The following is a 20,081-nucleotide window of genomic DNA, read 5'->3' as shown; positions in this document are numbered from 1 at the left end:
GGACCAGTTACATTACATTACAGAGATAGAGGAGACTCTGGACCAGTTACATTACATTACAGAGATAGAGGAGACTCTGGAACAGCTACATTACATTACAGAGATAGAGGAGACTCTGGACCAGTTACATTACATTACAGAGATAGAGGAGACTCTGGACCAGTTACATTACATTACAGAGATAGAGGAGACTCTGGACCAGTTACATTACATTACAGAGATAGAGAAGACTCTGGACCAGCTACATTACATTACAGAGATAGAGGAGACTCTGGACCAGAGTGAAGGTACTGGACCAGTTACATTACATTACAGAGATAGAGGAGACTCTGGACCAGTTACATTACATTACAGAGATAGAGGAGACTGGACCAGCTACATTACATTACAGAGATAGAGGAGACTGGACCAGTTACATTACATTACAGAGATAGAGGAGACTCTGGACCAGTTACATTACATTACAGAGATAGAGGAGACTCTGGACCAGTTACATTACATTACAGAGATAGAGGAGACTCTGGACCAGTTACATTACATTACAGAGATAGAGGAGACTCTGGACCAGTTACATTACATTACAGAGATAGAGGAGACTCTGGACCAGCTACATTACATTACAGAGATAGAGGAGACTCTGGACCAGTTACATTACATTACATTACAGAGATAGAGGAGACTGGACCAGCTACATTACATTACAGAGATAGAGAAGACTCTGGACCAGCTACATTACATTACAGAGATAGAGGAGACTCTGGACCAGTTACATTACATTACATTACAGAGATAGAGGAGACTGGACCAGCTACATTACATTACAGAGATAGAGGAGACTCTGGACCAGTTACATTACATTACAGAGATAGAGGAGACTCTGGACCAGTTACATTACATTACAGAGATAGAGGAGACTCTGGACCAGTTACATTACATTACAGAGATAGAGGAGACTCTGGACCAGTTACATTACATTACAGAGATAGAGGAGACTCTGGACCAGCTACATTACATTACAGAGATAGAGGAGACTCTGGACCAGTTACATTACATTACAGAGATAGAGGAGACTCTGGACCAGTTACATTACATTACAGAGATAGAGGAGACTCTGGACCAGTTACATTACATTACAGAGATAGAGGAGACTCTGGACCAGTTACATTACATTACAGAGATAGAGGAGACTCTGGACCAGTTACATTACATTACAGAGATAGAGGAGACTCTGGACCAGCTACATTACATTACAGAGATAGAGGAGACTCTGGACCAGTTACATTACATTACAGAGATAGAGGAGACTCTGGACCAGTTACATTACATTACAGAGATAGAGGAGACTCTGGACCAGTTACATTACATTACAGAGATAGAGGAGACTCTGGACCAGTTACATTACATTACAGAGATAGAGGAGACTCTGGACCAGTTACATTACATTACAGAGATAGAGGAGACTGGACCAGTTACATTACATTACAGAGAAAGAGGAGACTCTGGACCAGTTACATTACATTACAGAGATAGAGGAGACTCTGGACCAGTTACATTACATTACAGAGATAGAGGAGACTCTGGACCAGTTACATTACATTACAGAGATAGAGGAGACTGGACCAGTTACATTACATTACAGAGATAGAGGGGTCTCTGGACCAGTTACATTACATTACAGAGATAGAGGAGACTCTGGACCAGTTACATTACATTACAGAGATAGAGGAGACTCTGGACCAGTTACATTACATTACAGAGATAGAGGAGACTCTGGACCAGTTACATTACATTACAGAGATAGAGGAGACTCTGGACCAGTTACATTACATTACAGAGATAGAGGAGACTCTGGACCAGTTACATTACATTACAGAGATAGAGGAGACTCTGGACCAGTAACATTACATTACAGAGATAGAGGAGACTCTGGACCAGTTACATTACATTACAGAGATAGAGGAGACTCTGGACCAGTAACATTACATTACAGAGATAGAGGAGACTCTGGACCAGTTACATTACATTACAGAGATAGAGGAGACTCTGGACCAGTTACATTACATTACAGAGATAGAGGAGACTCTGGACCAGTTACATTACATTACAGAGATAGAGGAGACTCTGGACCAGTTACATTACATTACAGAGATAGAGGAGACTCTGGACCAGTTACATTACATTACATTACAGAGATAGAGCAGACTCTGGACCAGAGTGAAGGTACTGGACCAGTTACATTACATTACAGAGATAGAGGAGACTCTGGACCAGTTACATTACATTACATTACAGCGATAGAGGAGACTGGACCAGCTACATTACATTACACAGATAGAGAAGACTCTGGACCAGTTACATTACAATACAGAGATAGAGGAGACTGGACCAGCTACATTACATTACAGAGATAGAGGAGACTGGACCAGTTACATTACATTACAGAGATAGAGGAGACTCTGGACCAGTTACATTACATTACAGAGATAGAGGAGACTCTGGACCAGTTACATTACATTACATTACAGAGATAGAGGAGACTGGACCAGCTACATTACATTACAGAGATAGAGAAGACTCTGGACCAGTTACATTACATTACAGAGATAGAGGAGACTGGACAAGCTACATTACATTACAGAGATAGAGGAGACTCTGGACCAGTTACATTACATTACAGAGATAGAGGAGACTGGACCAGTTACATTACATTACAGAGATAGAGGAGACTGGACCAGTTACATTACATTACAGAGATAGAGGAGACTCTGGACCAGTTACATTACATTACAGAGATAGAGGAGACTGGACCAGCTACATTACATTACAGAGATAGAGGAGACTGGACCAGTTACATTACATTACAGAGATAGAGGAGACTCTGGACCAGTTACATTACATTACATTACAGAGATAGAGGAGACTCTGGACCAGTTACATTACATTACAGAGATAGAGGAGACTGAACCAGTTACATTACATTACAGAGATAGAGGAGACTTGACCAGTTACATTACATTACAGAGATAGAGGAGACTCTGGACCAGTTACATTACATTACAGAGATAGAGGAGACTGGACCAGCTACATTACATTACAGAGATAGAGGAGACTGGACCAGTTACATTACATTACAGAGATAGAGGAGACTCTGGACCAGTTACATTACATTACAGAGATAGAGGAGACTCTGGACCAGTTACATTACATTACATTACAGAGATAGAGAAGACTCTGGACCAGAGTGAAGGTACTGGACCAGTTACATTACATTACAGAGATAGAGGAGACTCTGGACCAGAGTGAAGGTACTGGACCAGTTACATTACATTACAGAGATAGAGGAGACTCTGGACCAGTTACATTACATTACAGAGATAGAGGAGACTGGACCAGCTACATTACATTACAGAGATAGAGGAGACTGGACCAGTTACATGACATTACAGAGATAGAGGAGACTCTGGACCAGTTACATTACATTACAGAGATAGAGGAGACTCTGGACCAGTTACATTACATTACAGAGATAGAGGAGACTCTGGACCAGTTACATTACATTACAGAGATAGAGGAGACTCTGGACCAGTTACATTACATTACAGAGATAGAGGAGACTCTGGACCAGCTACATTACATTACAGAGATAGAGGAGACTCTGGACCAGTTACATTACATTACAGAGATAGAGGAGACCCTGGATCGTGAAACGGCTTGTTTATTTGTTTTTGATGCGAAATAGAAATAGAAAATAATTATTTGTTTTTTCGTCTTTGCATATAAAGCAAAAGAATAACCACTTTATTTTTCAACTTTCACATGTGGGTCAGGTTAAATGTGGATTGCTTGTCATTGGTTAAGTTCACAACCAAGATTTACTGTCCTTTCAAAGTAAGAGTTCACCCTTCTAACCCGACTGATCTATTATATATTAATTAATTGATTAATATAAATATAAAAAAAGGTGAAATAAAATAAAAGAAAATAAAAAATTGCTGACCGTACCGTGCCACAGTGTCAAGATAAAGTACGATTTCTGCATAACATTCAGTGTGCATTGACTTAATGAACTGCTGTTACTGTAAATGGTTAGCTGGCTGATGTATCCCAGCTACGTAGCTAACCATGCTACACTAGAGATATTCCCCTAGCTATGGTTCGTCAGTTGTTACAGTGGGGTAAAAAAGTATTTAGTCAGCCACCTAGCTAACCATGCTACACTATAGATATTCCCCTAGCTATGGTTAGTCAGTTGTTACAGTGGGGTAAAAAAGTATTTAGTCAGCCACCTAGCTAACCATGCTACACTATAGATATTCCCCTAGCTATGGTTAGTCAGTTGTTACAGTGGGGTAAAAAAGTATTTAGTCAGCCACCTAGCTAACCATGCTACACTATAGATATTCCCCTAGCTATGGTTAGTCAGTTGTTACAGTGGGGTAAAAAAGTATTTAGTCAGCCACCTAGCTAACCATGCTACACTAGAGATATTCCCCTAGCTATGGTTAGTCAGTTGTTACAGTGGGGTAAAAAAGTATTTAGTCAGCCACCTAGCTAACCATGCTACACTAGAGATATTCCCCTAGCTATGGTTAGTCAGTTGTTACAGTGGGGTAAAAAAGTATTTAGTCAGCCACCTAGCTAACCATGCTACACTAGAGATATTCCCCTAGCTATGGTTAGTCAGTTGTTACAGTGGGGTAAAAAAGTATTTAGTCAGCCACCTAGCTAACCATGCTACACTAGAGATATTCCCCTAGCTATGGTTAGTCAGTTGTTACAGTGGGGTAAAAAAGTATTTAGTCAGCCACCTAGCTAACCATGCTACACTAGAGATATTCCCCTAGCTATGGTTAGTCAGTTGTTACAGTGGGGTAAAAAAGTATTTAGTCAGCCACCTAGCTAACCATGCTACACTAGAGATATTCCCCTAGCTATGGTTAGTCAGTTGTTACAGTGGGGTAAAAAAGTATTTAGTCAGCCACCTAGCTAACCATGCTACACTAGAGATATTCCCCTAGCTATGGTTAGTCAGTTGTTACAGTGGGGTAAAAAAGTATTTAGTCAGCCACCTAGCTAACCATGCTACACTAGAGATATTCCCCTAGCTATGGTTAGTCAGTTGTTACAGTGGGGTAAAAAAGTATTTAGTCAGCCACCTAGCTAACCATGCTACACTAGAGATATTCCCCTAGCTATGGTTAGTCAGTTGTTACAGTGGGGTAAAAAAGTATTTAGTCAGCCACCTAGCTAACCATGCTACACTAGAGATATTCCCCTAGCTATGGTTAGTCAGTTGTTACAGTGGGGTAAAAAAGTATTTAGTCAGCCACCTAGCTAACCATGCTACACTAGAGATATTCCCCTAGCTATGGTTAGTCAGTTGTTACAGTGGGGTAAAAAAGTATTTAGTCAGCCACCTAGCTAACCATGCTACACTAGAGATATTCCCCTAGCTATGGTTAGTCAGTTGTTACAGTGGGGTAAAAAAGTATTTAGTCAGCCACCTAGCTAACCATGCTACACTAGAGATATTCCCCTAGCTATGGTTAGTCAGTTGTTACAGTGGGGTAAAAAAGTATTTAGTCAGCCACCTAGCTAACCATGCTACACTAGAGATATTCCCCTAGCTATGGTTAGTCAGTTGTTACAGTGGGGTAAAAAAGTATTTAGTCAGCCACCTAGCTAACCATGCTACACTAGAGATATTCCCCTAGCTATGGTTAGTCAGTTGTTACAGTGGGGTAAAAAAGTATTTAGTCAGCCACCTAGCTAACCATGCTACACTAGAGATATTCCCCTAGCTATGGTTAGTCAGTTGTTACAGTGGGGTAAAAAAGTATTTAGTCAGCCACCTAGCTAACCATGCTACACTAGAGATATTCCCCTAGCTATGGTTAGTCAGTTGTTACAGTGGGGTAAAAAAGTATTTAGTCAGCCACCTAGCTAACCATGCTACACTATAGATATTCCCCTAGCTATGGTTAGTCAGTTGTTACAGTGGGGTAAAAAAGTATTTAGTCAGCCACCTAGCTAACCATGCTACACTATAGATATTCCCCTAGCTATGGTTAGTCAGTTGTTACAGTGGGGTAAAAAAGTATTTAGTCAGCCACCTAGCTAACCATGCTACACTAGAGATATTCCCCTAGCTATGGTTAGTCAGTTGTTACAGTGGGGTAAAAAAGTATTTAGTCAGCCACCTAGCTAACCATGCTACACTAGAGATATTCCCCTAGCTATGGTTAGTCAGTTGTTACAGTGGGGTAAAAAAGTATTTAGTCAGCCACCTAGCTAACCATGCTACACTAGAGATATTCCCCTAGCTATGGTTAGTCAGTTGTTACAGTGGGGTAAAAAAGTATTTAGTCAGCCACCTAGCTAACCATGCTACACTAGAGATATTCCCCTAGCTATGGTTAGTCAGTTGTTACAGTGGGGTAAAAAAGTATTTAGTCAGCCACCTAGCTAACCATGCTACACTAGAGATATTCCCCTAGCTATGGTTAGTCAGTTGTTACAGTGGGGTAAAAAAGTATTTAGTCAGCCACCTAGCTAACCATGCTACACTAGAGATATTCCCCTAGCTATGGTTAGTCAGTTGTTACAGTGGGGTAAAAAAGTATTTAGTCAGCCACCTAGCTAACCATGCTACACTAGAGATATTCCCCTAGCTATGGTTAGTCAGTTGTTACACATCTAACTAGCTGTAATGACACAAGGGTGTTATTTATTTATTTATTTCACCTTTATTTAACCAGGTAGGCAAGTTGAGAACACCTTTATTTAACCAGGTAGGCCAGTTGAGAACACCTTTATTTAACCAGGTAGGCAAGTTGAGAACACCTTTATTTAACCAGGTAGGCCAGTTGAGAACACCTTTATTTAACCAGGTAGGCAAGTTGAGAACACCTTTATTTAACCAGGTAGGCAAGTTGAGAACACCTTTATTTAACCAGGTAGGCCAGTTGAGAACACCTTTATTTAACCAGGTAGGCCAGTTGAGAACAAGTTCTCATTTACAACTGCGACCTGGTCAAGATAAAGCAAAGCAGTTCGACACATACAACAACACAGAGTTACACATGGAGTAAAACAAACAAACAGTCAATAATACAGTAGAAAATAAGTCTATATACAATGTGAGCAAGTGAGGTGAGATAAGGGAGGTAAAGGCAAAAAAAAGACCATGGTGGCGAAGTAAATACAATATAGCAAGTAAAACACTGGAATGGTAGATTTGCAGTGGAAGAATGTGCCAAGTAGAGATAGAAATAATGGGGTGCAAAGGACCAAAATAAATAAATAAATAAATGCAGCAGGGAAAGAGGTAGTTGTTTGGGCTAAATTATAGATGGGCTATGTACAGGTGCAGTAATCTATGAGCTGCTCTGACAGCTGGTGCTTGAAGCTAGTGAGGGAGATAAGTGTTTCCAGTTTCAGAGATTTTTGTAGTTCGTTCCAGTCATTGGCAGCAGAGAACTGGAAGGAGAGGCGGCCAAAGGAAGAATTGGTTTTGGGGGTAACCAGAGAGATATGGTGTGAATAATGGTGTGAATAGAAAACATTTAAATATATCCTTTCACTGTTTACAGCAGGTCTCCAGCTACCCAGACCTGTCTGATCAGGGTGCTGTGGGTGTGTCCAGCTTACACCTGTGCAAATCCATGTGTGTATATATCAATGGAATGAAAGATCCAACCAATGGCTCAAGTCGTGTTATAGGTCCACCCCACACCTGGAGGGTTGTGGGGTCCTGTCCAGAAGAAACCCCTAGCCCCTACCTCTAGACACGTGTGGAGATCTGAGAGGATTGGACAGGTGTAAGCAATACCACCTAAATTCCACCAAGATTGTAAGGTGGATCTCTCACCATGTCACCACCCATCAATCACTGTCAGATCTCCACAAGTGTCTTCGACTCTGAACAGTGGGGACTAGGGGTTGTCTCTGGGCAGTAGGGACTAGAGGTTGTTTCTGAACAGTGGGGACTAGGGGTTGTTTCTGGACAGTAGGGACTAGGGGTTGTTTCTGGACAGTAGGGACTAGGGATTGTTTCTGGACAGTAGATGCTAGGGGTTGTTTCTGGACAGTAGGAACTAGAGGTTGTTTCTGGACAGTAGGGACTAGGGGTTGTTTCTGGACAGTAGGGATTAGGGGTTGTTTCTGGACAGTAGGGATTGTTTCTGGACAGTAGGGACTAGAGGTTGTTTCTGGACAGTAGGGACTAGGGGTTGTTTCTGGGCAGTAGGGACTAGGGGTTGTTTCTGGACAGTAGGGATTAGGGGTTGTTTCTGGACAGTAGGGGTTGTTTCTGGACAGTAGGGACTAGAGGTTGTTTCTGGACAGTAGGGACTAGGGGTTGTTTCTGGACAGTAGGGACTAGAGGTTGTTTCTGGACAGTAGGGGTTGTTTCTGGACAGTAGGGACTAGGGGTTGTTTCTGGACAGTAGGGACTAGAGGTTGTTTCTGGACAGTGGGGACTAGAGGTTGTTTCTGGACAGTAGGGACTAGGGGTTGTTTCTGGGCAGTAGGGACTAGGGGTTGTTTCTGGACAGTAGGGACTAGGGGTTGTTTCTGGACAGTAGGGATTAGGGGTTGTTTCTGAACAGTAGATGCTAGGGGTTGTTTCTGGACAGTAGGGACTAGAGGTTGTTTCTGGACAGTAGGGGCTAGGGGTTGTTTCTGGACAGTTGGGACTAGGGGTTGTTTCTGGACAGTAGGGACTAGGGGTTGTTTCTGGGCAGTAGGGGCTAGGTGTTGTTTCTGGACAGTAGGGACTAGGGGTTGTTTCTGGGCAGTAGGGACTAGGGATTGTTTCTGGGCAGTAGGGGCTAGAGGTTGTTTCTGGGCAGTAGGGGCTAGGGGTTGTTTCTGGACAGTAGGGACTAGGGGTTGTTTCTGGACAGTAGGGACTAGGGGTTGTTTCTGGGCAGTAGGGGCTAGGGGTTGTTTCTGGACAGTAGGGACTAGGGGTTGTTTCTGGACAGTAGGGGCTAGGGGTTGTTTCTGGACAGTAGGGACTAGGGGTTGTTTCTGGGCAGTAGGGACTAGGGGTTGTTTCTGGGCAGTAGGGACTAGGGGTTGTTTCTGAACAGTAGGGACTAGGGGTTGTTTCTGGGCAGTAGGGACTAGAGGTTGTTTCTGGGTAGTAGGGACTAGAGGTTGTTTCTGGGCAGTAGGGGCTAGGGGTTGTTTCTGGGCAGTAGGGACTAGGGGTTGTTTCTGGGCAGTAGGGACTAGGGGTTGTTTCTGGACAGTAGGGACTAGGGGTTGTTTCTGGGCAGTAGGGGCTAGGTGTTGTTTCTGGACAGTAGGGACTAGGGGTTGTTTCTGGGCAGTAGGGACTAGGGATTGTTTCTGGGCAGTAGGGGCTAGAGGTTGTTTCTGGGCAGTAGGGGCTAGGGGTTGTTTCTGGACAGTAGGGACTAGGGGTTGTTTCTGGACAGTAGGGACTAGGGGTTGTTTCTGGGCAGTAGGGGCTAGGGGTTGTTTCTGGACAGTAGGGACTAGGGGTTGTTTCTGGACAGTAGGGGCTAGGGGTTGTTTCTGGACAGTAGGGACTAGGGGTTGTTTCTGGGCAGTAGGGACTAGGGGTTGTTTCTGGGCAGTAGGGACTAGGGGTTGTTTCTGAACAGTAGGGACTAGGGGTTGTTTCTGGGCAGTAGGGACTAGAGGTTGTTTCTGGGTAGTAGGGACTAGAGGTTGTTTCTGGGCAGTAGGGGCTAGGGGTTGTTTCTGGGCAGTAGGGACTAGGGGTTGTTTCTGGGCAGTAGGGACTAGGGGTTGTTTCTGGGCAGTAGGGACTAGGGGTTGTCTCTGGACAGTAGGGACTAGGGGTTGTTTCTGGACAGTAGGTACTAGGGGTTGTTTCTGGGCAGTAGGTACTAGGGGTTGTTTCTGGACAGTAGAGACTAGGGGTTGTCTCTGGACAGTAGGGACTAGGGGTTGTTTCTGGACAGTAGGGACTAGGGGTTGTTTCTGGACAGTAGGGACTAGGGGTTGTTTCTGGACAGTAGGTACTAGGGGTTGTTTCTGGGCAGTAGGTACTAGGGGTTGTTTCTGGACAGTAGGGGTTGTTTCTGGACAGTAGAGACTAGGGGTTGTTTCTGGACAGTAGGGACTAGAGGTTGTTTCTGGACAGTAGGGACTAGGGGTTGTTTCTGGGCAGTAGGGGCTAGGGGTTGTTTCTGGGCAGTAGGGGCTAGGGGTTGTTTCTATACAGTAGGGACTAGGGGTTGTTTCTATACAGTAGGGACTAGGGGTTGTTTCTGGACAGTAGGGACTAGGGGTTGTTTCTGGGCAGTAGGGGCTAGGGGTTGTTTCTGGGCAGTAGGGGCTAGGGGTTGTTTCTGGGCAGTAGGGGCTAGGGGTTGTTTCTATACAGTAGGGACTAGGGGTTGTTTCTGGACAGTAGGGGCTAGGGGTTGTTTCTGGACAGTAGGGACTAGGGGTTGTTTCTGGACAGTAGGGACTAGGGGTTGTTTCTGGACAGTAGGGGCTAGGGGTTGTTTCTGGGCAGTAGGGGCTAGGGGTTGTTTCTGGACAGTAGGGACTAGAGGTTGTTTCTGGACAGTAGGGACTAGGGGTTGTTTCTGGGCAGTAGGGGCTAGGGGTTGTTTCTGGGCAGTAGGGGCTAGGGGTTGTTTCTGGGCAGTAGGGACTAGGGGTTGTTTCTGGGCAGTAGGGACTAGGGGTTGTTTCTGGACAGTAGGGACGAGGGGTTGTTTCTGGGCAGTATGGACTAGGGGTTGTTTCTGGACAGTAGGGGTTGTTTCTGGACAGTAGGGGTTGGTTCTGGGCAGTAGGGACTAGAGGTTGTTTCTGGACAGTAGGGACTAGGGGTTGTTTCTGGACAGTAGGGACTAGGGGTTGTTTCTGGGCAGTAGGGGCTAGGGGTTGTTTCTAGACAGTAGGGGTTGTTTCTGGGCAGTAGGGACGAGGGGTTGTTTCTGGACAGTAGGGACTAGGGGTTGTTTCTGGACAGTAGGGACTAGGGGTTGTTTCTGGACATTAGGGACTAGGGGTTGTTTCTGGACATTAGGGACTAGGGGTTGTTTCTGGACATTAGGGACTAGGGGTTGTTTCTGGGCAGTAGGGACTAGGGGTTGTTTCTGGACAGTAGGGGTTGTTTCTGGGCAGTAGGGACTAGGGGTTGTTTCTGGGCAGTAGGGACTAGGGGTTGTTTCTGGACAGTAGGGACTAGGGGTTGTTTCTGGGCAGTAGGGACTAGAGGTTGTTTCTGGACAGTAGGGGTTGTTTCTGGACAGTAGGGACTAGGGGTTGTTTCTGGGCAGTAGGGACTAGGGGTTGTTTCTAGACAGTAGGGGTTGTTTCTGGACAGTAGGGACTAGGGGTTGTTTCTGGGCAGTAGGGACTAGGGGTTGTTTCTGGACAGTAGGGACTAGGGGTTGTTTCTGGCCAGTAGGGACTAGGGGTTGTTTCTGGACAGTAGGGACTAGGGGTTGTTTCTGGACAGTAGGGACTAGGGGTTGTTTCTGGACAGTAGGGACTAGAGGTTGTTTCTGGGCAGTAGGGACTAGGGGTTGTTTCTGGAGAGTAGGGACTAGGGGTTGTTTCTGGACAGTAGGGACTAGGGGTTGTTTCTGGACAGTAGGGACTAGGGGTTGTTTCTGGACATTAGGGACTAGGGGTTGTTTCTGGACAATAGGGACGAGGGGTTGTTTCTGGGCAGTAGGGACCAGGGATTGTTTCTGGGCAGTAGGGACTAGGGGTTGTTTCTGGACAGTAGGGACTAGGGGTTGTTTCTGGACAGTAGGGACTAGGGGTTGTTTCTGGACAGTAGGGGTTGTTTCTGGGCAGTAGGGACTAGGGGTTGTTTCTAGACAGTAGGGACTAGGGGTTGTTTCTGGACAGTAGGGACTAGGGGTTGTTTCTGGACAGTAGGGACTAGGGGTTGTTTCTGGGCAGTAGGGACTAGGGGTTGTTTCTGGACAGTAGGGACTAGGGATTGTTTCTGGACAGTAGGGACTAGGGGTTGTTTCTGGACAGTAGGGACTAGGGGTTGTTTCTGGACAGTAGGGGCTAGGGGTTGTTTCTGGACATTAGGGACTAGGGGTTGTTTCTGGACATTAGGGACTAGGGGTTGTTTCTGAACAGTAGGGACTAGGGGTTGTTTCTGGGCAGTAGGGACTAGGGGTTGTTTCTGGACAGTAGGGACTAGAGGTTGTTTCTGGACAGTAGGGGCTAGGGGTTGTTTCTGGACAGTAGGGACTAGGGGTTGTTTCTAGACAGTAGGGACTAGGGGTTGTTTCTGGACAGTAGGGACTAGGGGTTGTTTCTGGGCAGTAGGGACTAGGGGTTGTTTCTGGACAGTAGGGGTTGTTTCTGGACAGTAGGGGCTAGAGGTTGTTTCTGGACAGTAGGGACTAGGGGTTGTTTCTGGGCAGTAGGGACTAGGGGTTGTTTCTGAGCAGTAGGGACTAGGGGTTGTTTCTGGACAGTGGGAACTAGGGGTTGTTTCTGGAAAGTAGGGACTAGGGGTTGTTTCTGGACAGTAGGGACTAGGGGTTGTTTCTGGACAGTGGGAACTAGGGGTTGTTTCTGGGCAGTAGGGACTAGGGGTTGTTTCTGGACAGTAGGGACTAGGGGTTGTTTCTGGACAGTAGGGACTAGGGGTTGTTTCTGGACAGTAGGGACTAGGGGTTGTTTCTGGGCAGTAGGGACTAGGGGTTGTTTCTGGACAGTAGGGACTAGGGATTGTTTCTGGACAGTAGGGACTAGGGGTTGTTTCTGGACAGTAGGGACTAGGGGTTGTTTCTGGACAGTAGGGACTAGGGGTTGTTTCTGGACATTAGGGACTAGGGGTTGTTTCTGGACATTAGGGACTAGGGGTTGTTTCTGAACAGTAGGCACTAGGGGTTGTTTCTGGACAGTAGGGACTAGAGGTTGTTTCTGGACAGTAGGGGCTAGGGGTTGTTTCTGGACAGTAGGGACTAGGGGTTGTTTCTGGACAGTAGGGACTAGGGGTTGTTTCTAGACAGTAGGGACGAGGGGTTGTTTCTGGACAGTAGGGACTAGGGGTTGTTTCTGGGCAGTAGGGACTAGGGGTTGTTTCTGGACAGTAGGGGTTGTTTCTGGACAGTAGGGGCTAGAGGTTGTTTCTGGACAGTATGGACTAGGGGTTGTTTCTGGGCAGTAGGGGCTAGGGGTTGTTTCTGGACAGTGGGAACTAGGGGTTGTTTCTGGACAGTAGGGACTAGGGGTTGTTTCTGGGCAGGCCAGGGGTATTATGGTAGCTCAGTCAGTCAGTCTGGCACTGTCTAAACATTTTTAAAAAATGTCATTTTCCCGTTTTGTTTATGATATTTCCACACACACGCTATGAGTTAGGGTCTGGACGATATCAGTATTGCAATAATTTTTCCATGGCAAAAATGAAAACACAAAGCAGACCAAACTCTTTTGTCCTTTTCAAAACCTGCTGTATGTAAAATAAATTGTGTGCTATAGCTTGGAAAATAAAAACATGTGACTCTGGATGACATCATAATGAAGTTTGTTTCCAACATCAGGGCTGTTTTCCATCATAATGATGTTTGTTTCCAACATCAGGGCTGTTTTCCATCATAATGATGTTTGTTTCCAACATCAGGGCTGTTTTCCATCATAATGATGTTTGTTTCCATCATAATGATGTTTGTTTCCAACATCAGGGCTGTTTTCCATCATAATGATGTTTGTTTCCAACATCAGGGCTGTTTTCCATCATAATGATGTTTGTTTCCAACATCAGGGCTGTTTTCCATCATAATGATGTTTGTTTCCAACATCAGGGCTGTTTTCCATCATAATGATGTTTGTTTCCATCATAATGATGTTTGTTTCCAACATCAGGGCTGTTTTCCATCATAATGATGTTTCCAACATCAGGGCTGTTTTCCATCATAATGATGTTTGTTTCCAACATCAGGGCTGTTTTCCATCATAATGATGTTTGTTTCCAACATCAGGGCTGTTTTCCATCATAATGATGTTTGTTTCCAACATCAGGGCTGTTTTCCAACATAATGATGTTTGTTTCCAACATCAGGGCTGTTTTCCATCATAATGATGTTTGTTTCCAACATCAGGGCTGTTTTCCATCATAATGATGTTTGTTTCCAACATAATGATGTTTGTTTCCAACATCAGGGCTGTTTTCCATCATAATGATGTTTGTTTCCAACATAATGATGTTTGTTTTCAACATAATGATGTTTGTTTCCAACATCAGGGCTGTTTTCCAACATAATGATGTTTGTTTCCAACATAATGATGTTTGTTTCCAACATAATGATGTTTGTTTTCAACATAATGATGTTTGTTTCCAACATCAGGGCTTTTTTCCATCATAATGATGTTTGTTTCCAACATCAGGGCTGTTTTCCAACATAATGATGTTTGTTTCCAACATAATGATGTTTTTTTCCAACATCAGGGCTGTTTTCCATCATAATGATGTTTGTTTCCAACATAATCATGTTTGTTTTCAACATAATGATGTTTGTTTCCAACATCAGGGCTTTTTTCCATCATAATGATGTTTGTTTCCAACATCAGGGCTGTTTTCCAACATAATGATGTTTGTTTCCAACATAATGATGTTTGTTTCCAACATCAGGGCTGTTTTCCATCATAATGATGTTTGTTTCCAACATCAGGGCTGTTTTCCATCATAATGATGTTTGTTTCCAACATAATGATGTTTGTTTCCAACATCAGGGCTGTTTTCCATCATAATGATGTTTGTTTCCAACATCAGGGCTGTTTTCCATCATAATGATGTTTGTTTCCAACATCAGGGCTTTTTTCCATCATAATGATGTTTGTTTCCAACATCAGGGCTGTTTTCATCATAATGATGTTTGTTTCCAACATCAGGGCTGTTTCCATCATAATGATGTTTGTTTCCAACATAATGATGTTTGTTTCCAACATCAGGGCTGTTTTCCATCATAATGATGTTTGTTTCCAACATAATGATGTTTGATTCCATCATAATGATGTTTGTTTCCAACATCAGGGCTGTTTCCATCATAATGATGTTTGTTTCCAACATCAGGGCTGTTTTCCAACATAATGATGTTTGTTTCCAACATAATGATGTTTGTTTCCAACATCAGGGCTGTTTTCCAACATAATGATGTTTGTTTCCAACATCAGGGCTGTTTTCCATCATAATGATGTTTGTTTCCAACATAATGATGTTTGTTTCCAACATCAGGGCTGTTTTCCATCATAATGATGTTTGTTTCCAACATAATGATGTTTGTTTTCAACATAATGATGTTTGTTTCCAACATCAGGGCTGTTTTCCAACATAATGATGTTTGTTTCCAACATCAGGGCTTTTTTCCATCATAATGATGTTTGTTTCCAACATCAGGGCTGTTTTCCAACATAATGATGTTTGTTTCCAACATCAGGGCTGTTTTCCATCATAATGATGTTTGTTTCCAACATCAGGGCTGTTTTCCATCATAATGATGTTTGTTTCCAACATAATGATGTTTGTTTCCAACATCAGGGCTGTTTTCCAACATAATGATGTTTGTTTCCAACATAATGATGTTTGTTTCCAACATAATGATGTTTGTTTCCAACATCAGGGCTGTTTTCCATCATAATGATGTTTGTTTCCAACATCAGGGCTGTTTTCCATCATAATGATGTTTGTTTCCAACATCAGGGCTGTTTTCCATCATAATGATGTTTGTTTCCAACATCAGGGCTGTTTTCCATCATAATGATGTTTGTTTCCAACATAATGATGTTTGTTTCCAACATTAGGGCTGTTTTCCATCATAATGATGTTTGTTTCCAACATCAGGGCTGTTTTCCATCATAATGATGTTTGTTTCCAACATCAGGGCTGTTTTCCATTATAATGATGTTTGTTTCCAACATCAGGGCTGTTTTCATCATAATGATGTTTGTTTCCAACATCAGGGCTGTTTTCCATCATAATGATGTTTGTTTCCAACATCAGGGCTGTTTTCCATCATAATGATGTTTGTTTCCAACATCAGGGCTGTTTTCCATCATAATGATGTTTGTTTCCAACATCAGGGCTGTTTTCCATCATAATGATGTTTGTTTCCAACATCAGGGCTGTTTTCCATTATAATGATGTTTGTTTCCAACATCAGGGCTGTTTTCATCATAATGATGTTTGTTTCCAACATCAGGGCTGTTTTCCATCATAATGATGTTTGTTTCCAACATCAGGGCAGTTTTAAATCCGCTAAGTGATTTGTTTCCTTGCCACGATACTAACAAGTGATTTGTTCGACAATCAGATGAGAGCATCATGACTGGCTGTGTGCTTGCCACATTAAAAGGCCCTTTTAACCGTTAAATTACGTCTTTATTATTAGGCCCATACATTTTTTTTATAGACTTCCCCCAAATGTCACAGTGTAAATCGTATTTAGCGTAAGGGTTAATTCAGAGGGTTCTGCCAGTGATGTTGGTAGAGGACGATATAATCTGACCATGTTTTGATCCTGAGTCTGTTTCTCTCTCTCTCTCTCTCTCTCTCTCTCTCTCTCTCTCTCTCTCTCTATATATATATATATATATATATATATATCTCTCTCTCTCTCTCTCTCTATATCTCTCTCTCTCTCTATATCTCTCTCTCTCTCTATATCTCTCTCTCTCTCTATATCTCTCTCTCTCTCTATATCTCTCTCTCTCTATATATATCTCTCTCTCTCTTTCTGTCTCTCTCTCTGTGTATACCTGCCAGTGTCTGTAGCCCTGTCCTCAGTGCAGGAGGACGTAGACAGCGTCAGACTGGTGAGGAGGGTGGACTCTTCCCCCAGACCGCCCCCAGCCGTCTCAGAGGAGGACCTATCAGTAGCCTCCCTCCTGGACATTCCTTCCTGGGCGGAGCCTATGGGCCACACCCACTCAGAGAGCATGCACGGGCTATTGGAGGACCTCGAGATCCCAATGTATGTCAGTCAGAGAATGAGCCAATCAGCTTCATGGATGGATGAGAATATTTTTTCATTTAATTTAACTGTCGGCTTTAGTAAGAGAGGAAAATTTTACGGAGTTTGAGACTCATTATCCATCTGTCATTCCAGTAGATCATCAGAACTCAATATTGTCAATACCTGATAGCTCCTCCAGATTAACATAATAATAACGATAGTATTAATAATAATATATAATAATTATAATGATGTCTGTTTGGAGTCTGCTAAAATGTAATAATAACCGAGTGTTCGTGTCATTCATGTTTCAGGGAGCTGAGCCCCAACCCGTGGACTTCGGAGGACGAGGTAACGAGGGAGTCCGCCACCGCCACCGCCAGCGAGCAAGTAAGTCCCCCTCTGAACGTGATCGGAGCAGAAACGTGGAGACTAGCGTCTCAGGTGTATGGCTCCCAGTACCAAACCAGAGACCAGCCTCAGGGCCAGCGCAGCAGAATTAGCAGTGGTATGCTCCACCCTCAAGTGGGCGCCACTGGGCCTCTACCAGCTGGTGTTGACCAAATGTCCCCACCGGGGCGAGGCAAGGTTGAGCGTGAGCGCTGGCTGTCGCCGGAACAGCTCAGGATATCGTCTCCCATAGTGATCAGTGACTTTGGTCTGAGTCTGTCAGAGTCTGAGCAGGCAGAGACAGACTTCAGAGAACTCTGTGTTGGGTTTAGGGAGATGCCACTGGACAGACCCTATGTCTCCACCTCATCCTCCACCTCCTCCAACACCCTGAACCCTGAAGCCAAAGCCAGGTTGTCCAGAGAGGCCAGCACAGAAATCTATGACCACAGTCATTTAGCTGAGTCTGACTGTAGCAACACGTGTTCGCCTGAGAACCGTAGCCAGGCTTGTTCGCCTCAGGACTGTAGCCATGGTCTGGAAAGTCTGGCTGTGGCTGAGGAGGCTGACCAGAGAACAGTGGCTGAGGAGGCTGACCAGAGAACAGTCATCTGTGAAAAGCACATAGAAGAGATAACAGCTCGTTTCTACCGAGCCATGTACGGCTCAGACGAAGTCCTGCAGGTCACTGAGATGGTCCCCAAGCACCACAGGTCCGAAGACCAGCCAGAGAAACGCCTGGAGCTGGCAGCTCCCAGAAGGAACCAATCACAGATGGAGACACAGCTTTCGTTTATTGACGAGCCAGGAGAGGATTGTGCCATGGCTCACTACAGCATGGTAGAGCAAACCAACGTCCAAAAGGGCATTGTTCGTCCGAAGCAAAGTCCGGCAACCAGCGAGTTCACTCCAATGACACGTGACTCACCTGACAGGCACCCTAGCTTTATCACTGTCCGACCAGAACCTGATCACATCATAGTGAGGGCAAAAACATCCTACAATTTCATGCCAGTTATCCCCCAGTCCCCTGGCCAAGACACAACACTGTGTTCACATCTCACTAACTACAGACCTCTGACTCCTGATTCAGAGATGGAGTCCCTGTCACCTGACTCTCTACGGGGTCTCTCGCCCATGGAAGAAGGGTTCATTACCGTAGCTAGACTATCATCCCCTGAGTCCGTAATGTCCGTTGGCGCCTACAGGGCAATTTCGCCTGACTCCCCTCTCCGCGAGCGTAGGGTAATGTCTCCAGATTCTGCCAGTGCATTCCGTGAAAGCAGGCCTCTTTCTCCCGGGTCGGATGGGTCTAGATTTTCATCCGAGGTTAAAGCCTACATTATAGAGAGTAGAGAACCCTCATATTCTCCTCCAGACATATACAAGAGTAAAAAGGATTCCTGTGATTCAGAGATAGCAGATAGCGCTCTTAGTACCCTCTCCCCTTACCACACCGACAGCATCCGGAGTCCCCACTCTCCTTACTACCCAGATATCATCCGGAGTCCCTTTTCTCCTTACCATTCAGACAGTGTTCTGAGTTCCCTATCCCCTGTATCCTCTGAGGGGTTTTCTGATGACATATGGTCCCCGTCGCCAGAGTTGTATGAATTGGTGACTGAGAGCAGGACCCTGTCCCCAAACTCCCCAGTACCTGAGTATGACACACCTGTACCTGAGACACCTGTACCTGACACACCTGTACCTGACACACCTGTACCTGAGGCACCTGTATCTGACACACCTGTACCTGAGGCACCTGTACCAGAGACTGATAGTATCATGATCCTAGAAGACTATAGGTCGTGGTCATCTGGTCACCTGTCGTGGTCAGCTGTAACATCAGAGATGGACTCTGCAGATCTATTGTTCACTGACTGTAGAGCATCCTCCCCAGAGTCTACTACTTCGTTGGATGAGTATAGGCAGCTTGCTCCTAACTCGCCAGTTCCTCAACACACACCCTCAGTGCTTGAGGAGTGTTCACTGTGTGATTCAATAGATAGATCATTTTCACCTGAATCCTTTACTTCAGACCTAGACTATTCCGAGTTCTGTCTTGGGGAATTGTATGCCGTGGAAAGAGCTGATTCTCCTAATTCAATATTGTCAGAAGTAGATACAGTAGCTGAAAGAGACTTGGCAAAACATAGACCACCATCCCCGGGATCTGGCCGTCCAGATAGTAAAACAGAAATGGATTGGGAGTTCATCCAATTGTCGTCCCTTCCTGAGTACAGAACTCTTTCTCCAGAGTCATTTGGTTCAGACAGTGATGGAATCCTCATATATCTTGACCATTTCTTAACTGACAAGAGGCCATCTTCACCTAAATCTGATACGTTGTTGGATGATTGTAGGCCCTTCTCTCCCGACTCTCCACTTCCTGAGTTTAGTTTTCCGTTAGCTGAATATAAAACGTATCAGTCTAAAAGTAGAGCCTCCTCACCAGCCTCAGTAACATCAGAATTTGAGTACTCTAGTTTAAATCATGGAGAATCATTAACTGAAAACAGATCGGAATCACCAGATCCGGGGATGTTACAAATTCCTCAGTATAGAGCTAACTTCTTTGATTATGAAGTTCCTGTGAAAAAATACTCACCGGCAGTAGAAATTGGTGAATTGAAATTCAGACCCCTGTCACCAGAATCAATAACTTCAGAAGGGGACTTTACCTTCCTTGACCTCTTGTTTTCAGGGTCTAGATCATCCTCTCCAGAGTCTGTTGCATCATTTGATGAGTAC

General features: G+C 44.4%; 1 protein-coding gene across 1 annotated transcript in view; it reads left to right on the top strand.

Moving 5' to 3' along the window:
- LOC129841974 (ankyrin-2-like) overlaps nt 1-20,081 on the top strand; it is a 256,273-nt gene that overhangs the window by 210,534 nt on the left and 25,658 nt on the right. The window contains exons 44-45 of the mRNA XM_055910338.1: nt 16,751-16,958; nt 17,255-17,330. Of these exons, the coding sequence (XP_055766313.1) occupies nt 16,751-16,958; nt 17,255-17,330 (284 nt within the window). The remainder of the gene's footprint in view (nt 1-16,750; nt 16,959-17,254; nt 17,331-20,081) is intronic.

Source organism: Salvelinus fontinalis, unplaced genomic scaffold (assembly GCF_029448725.1).
Source record: "Salvelinus fontinalis isolate EN_2023a unplaced genomic scaffold, ASM2944872v1 scaffold_0005, whole genome shotgun sequence".
NCBI lineage: Eukaryota > Metazoa > Chordata > Actinopteri > Salmoniformes > Salmonidae > Salvelinus > Salvelinus fontinalis.
Note: the sequence above shows the minus strand (reverse complement) of the source record. Positions and strands in the feature narration are given on the sequence as shown.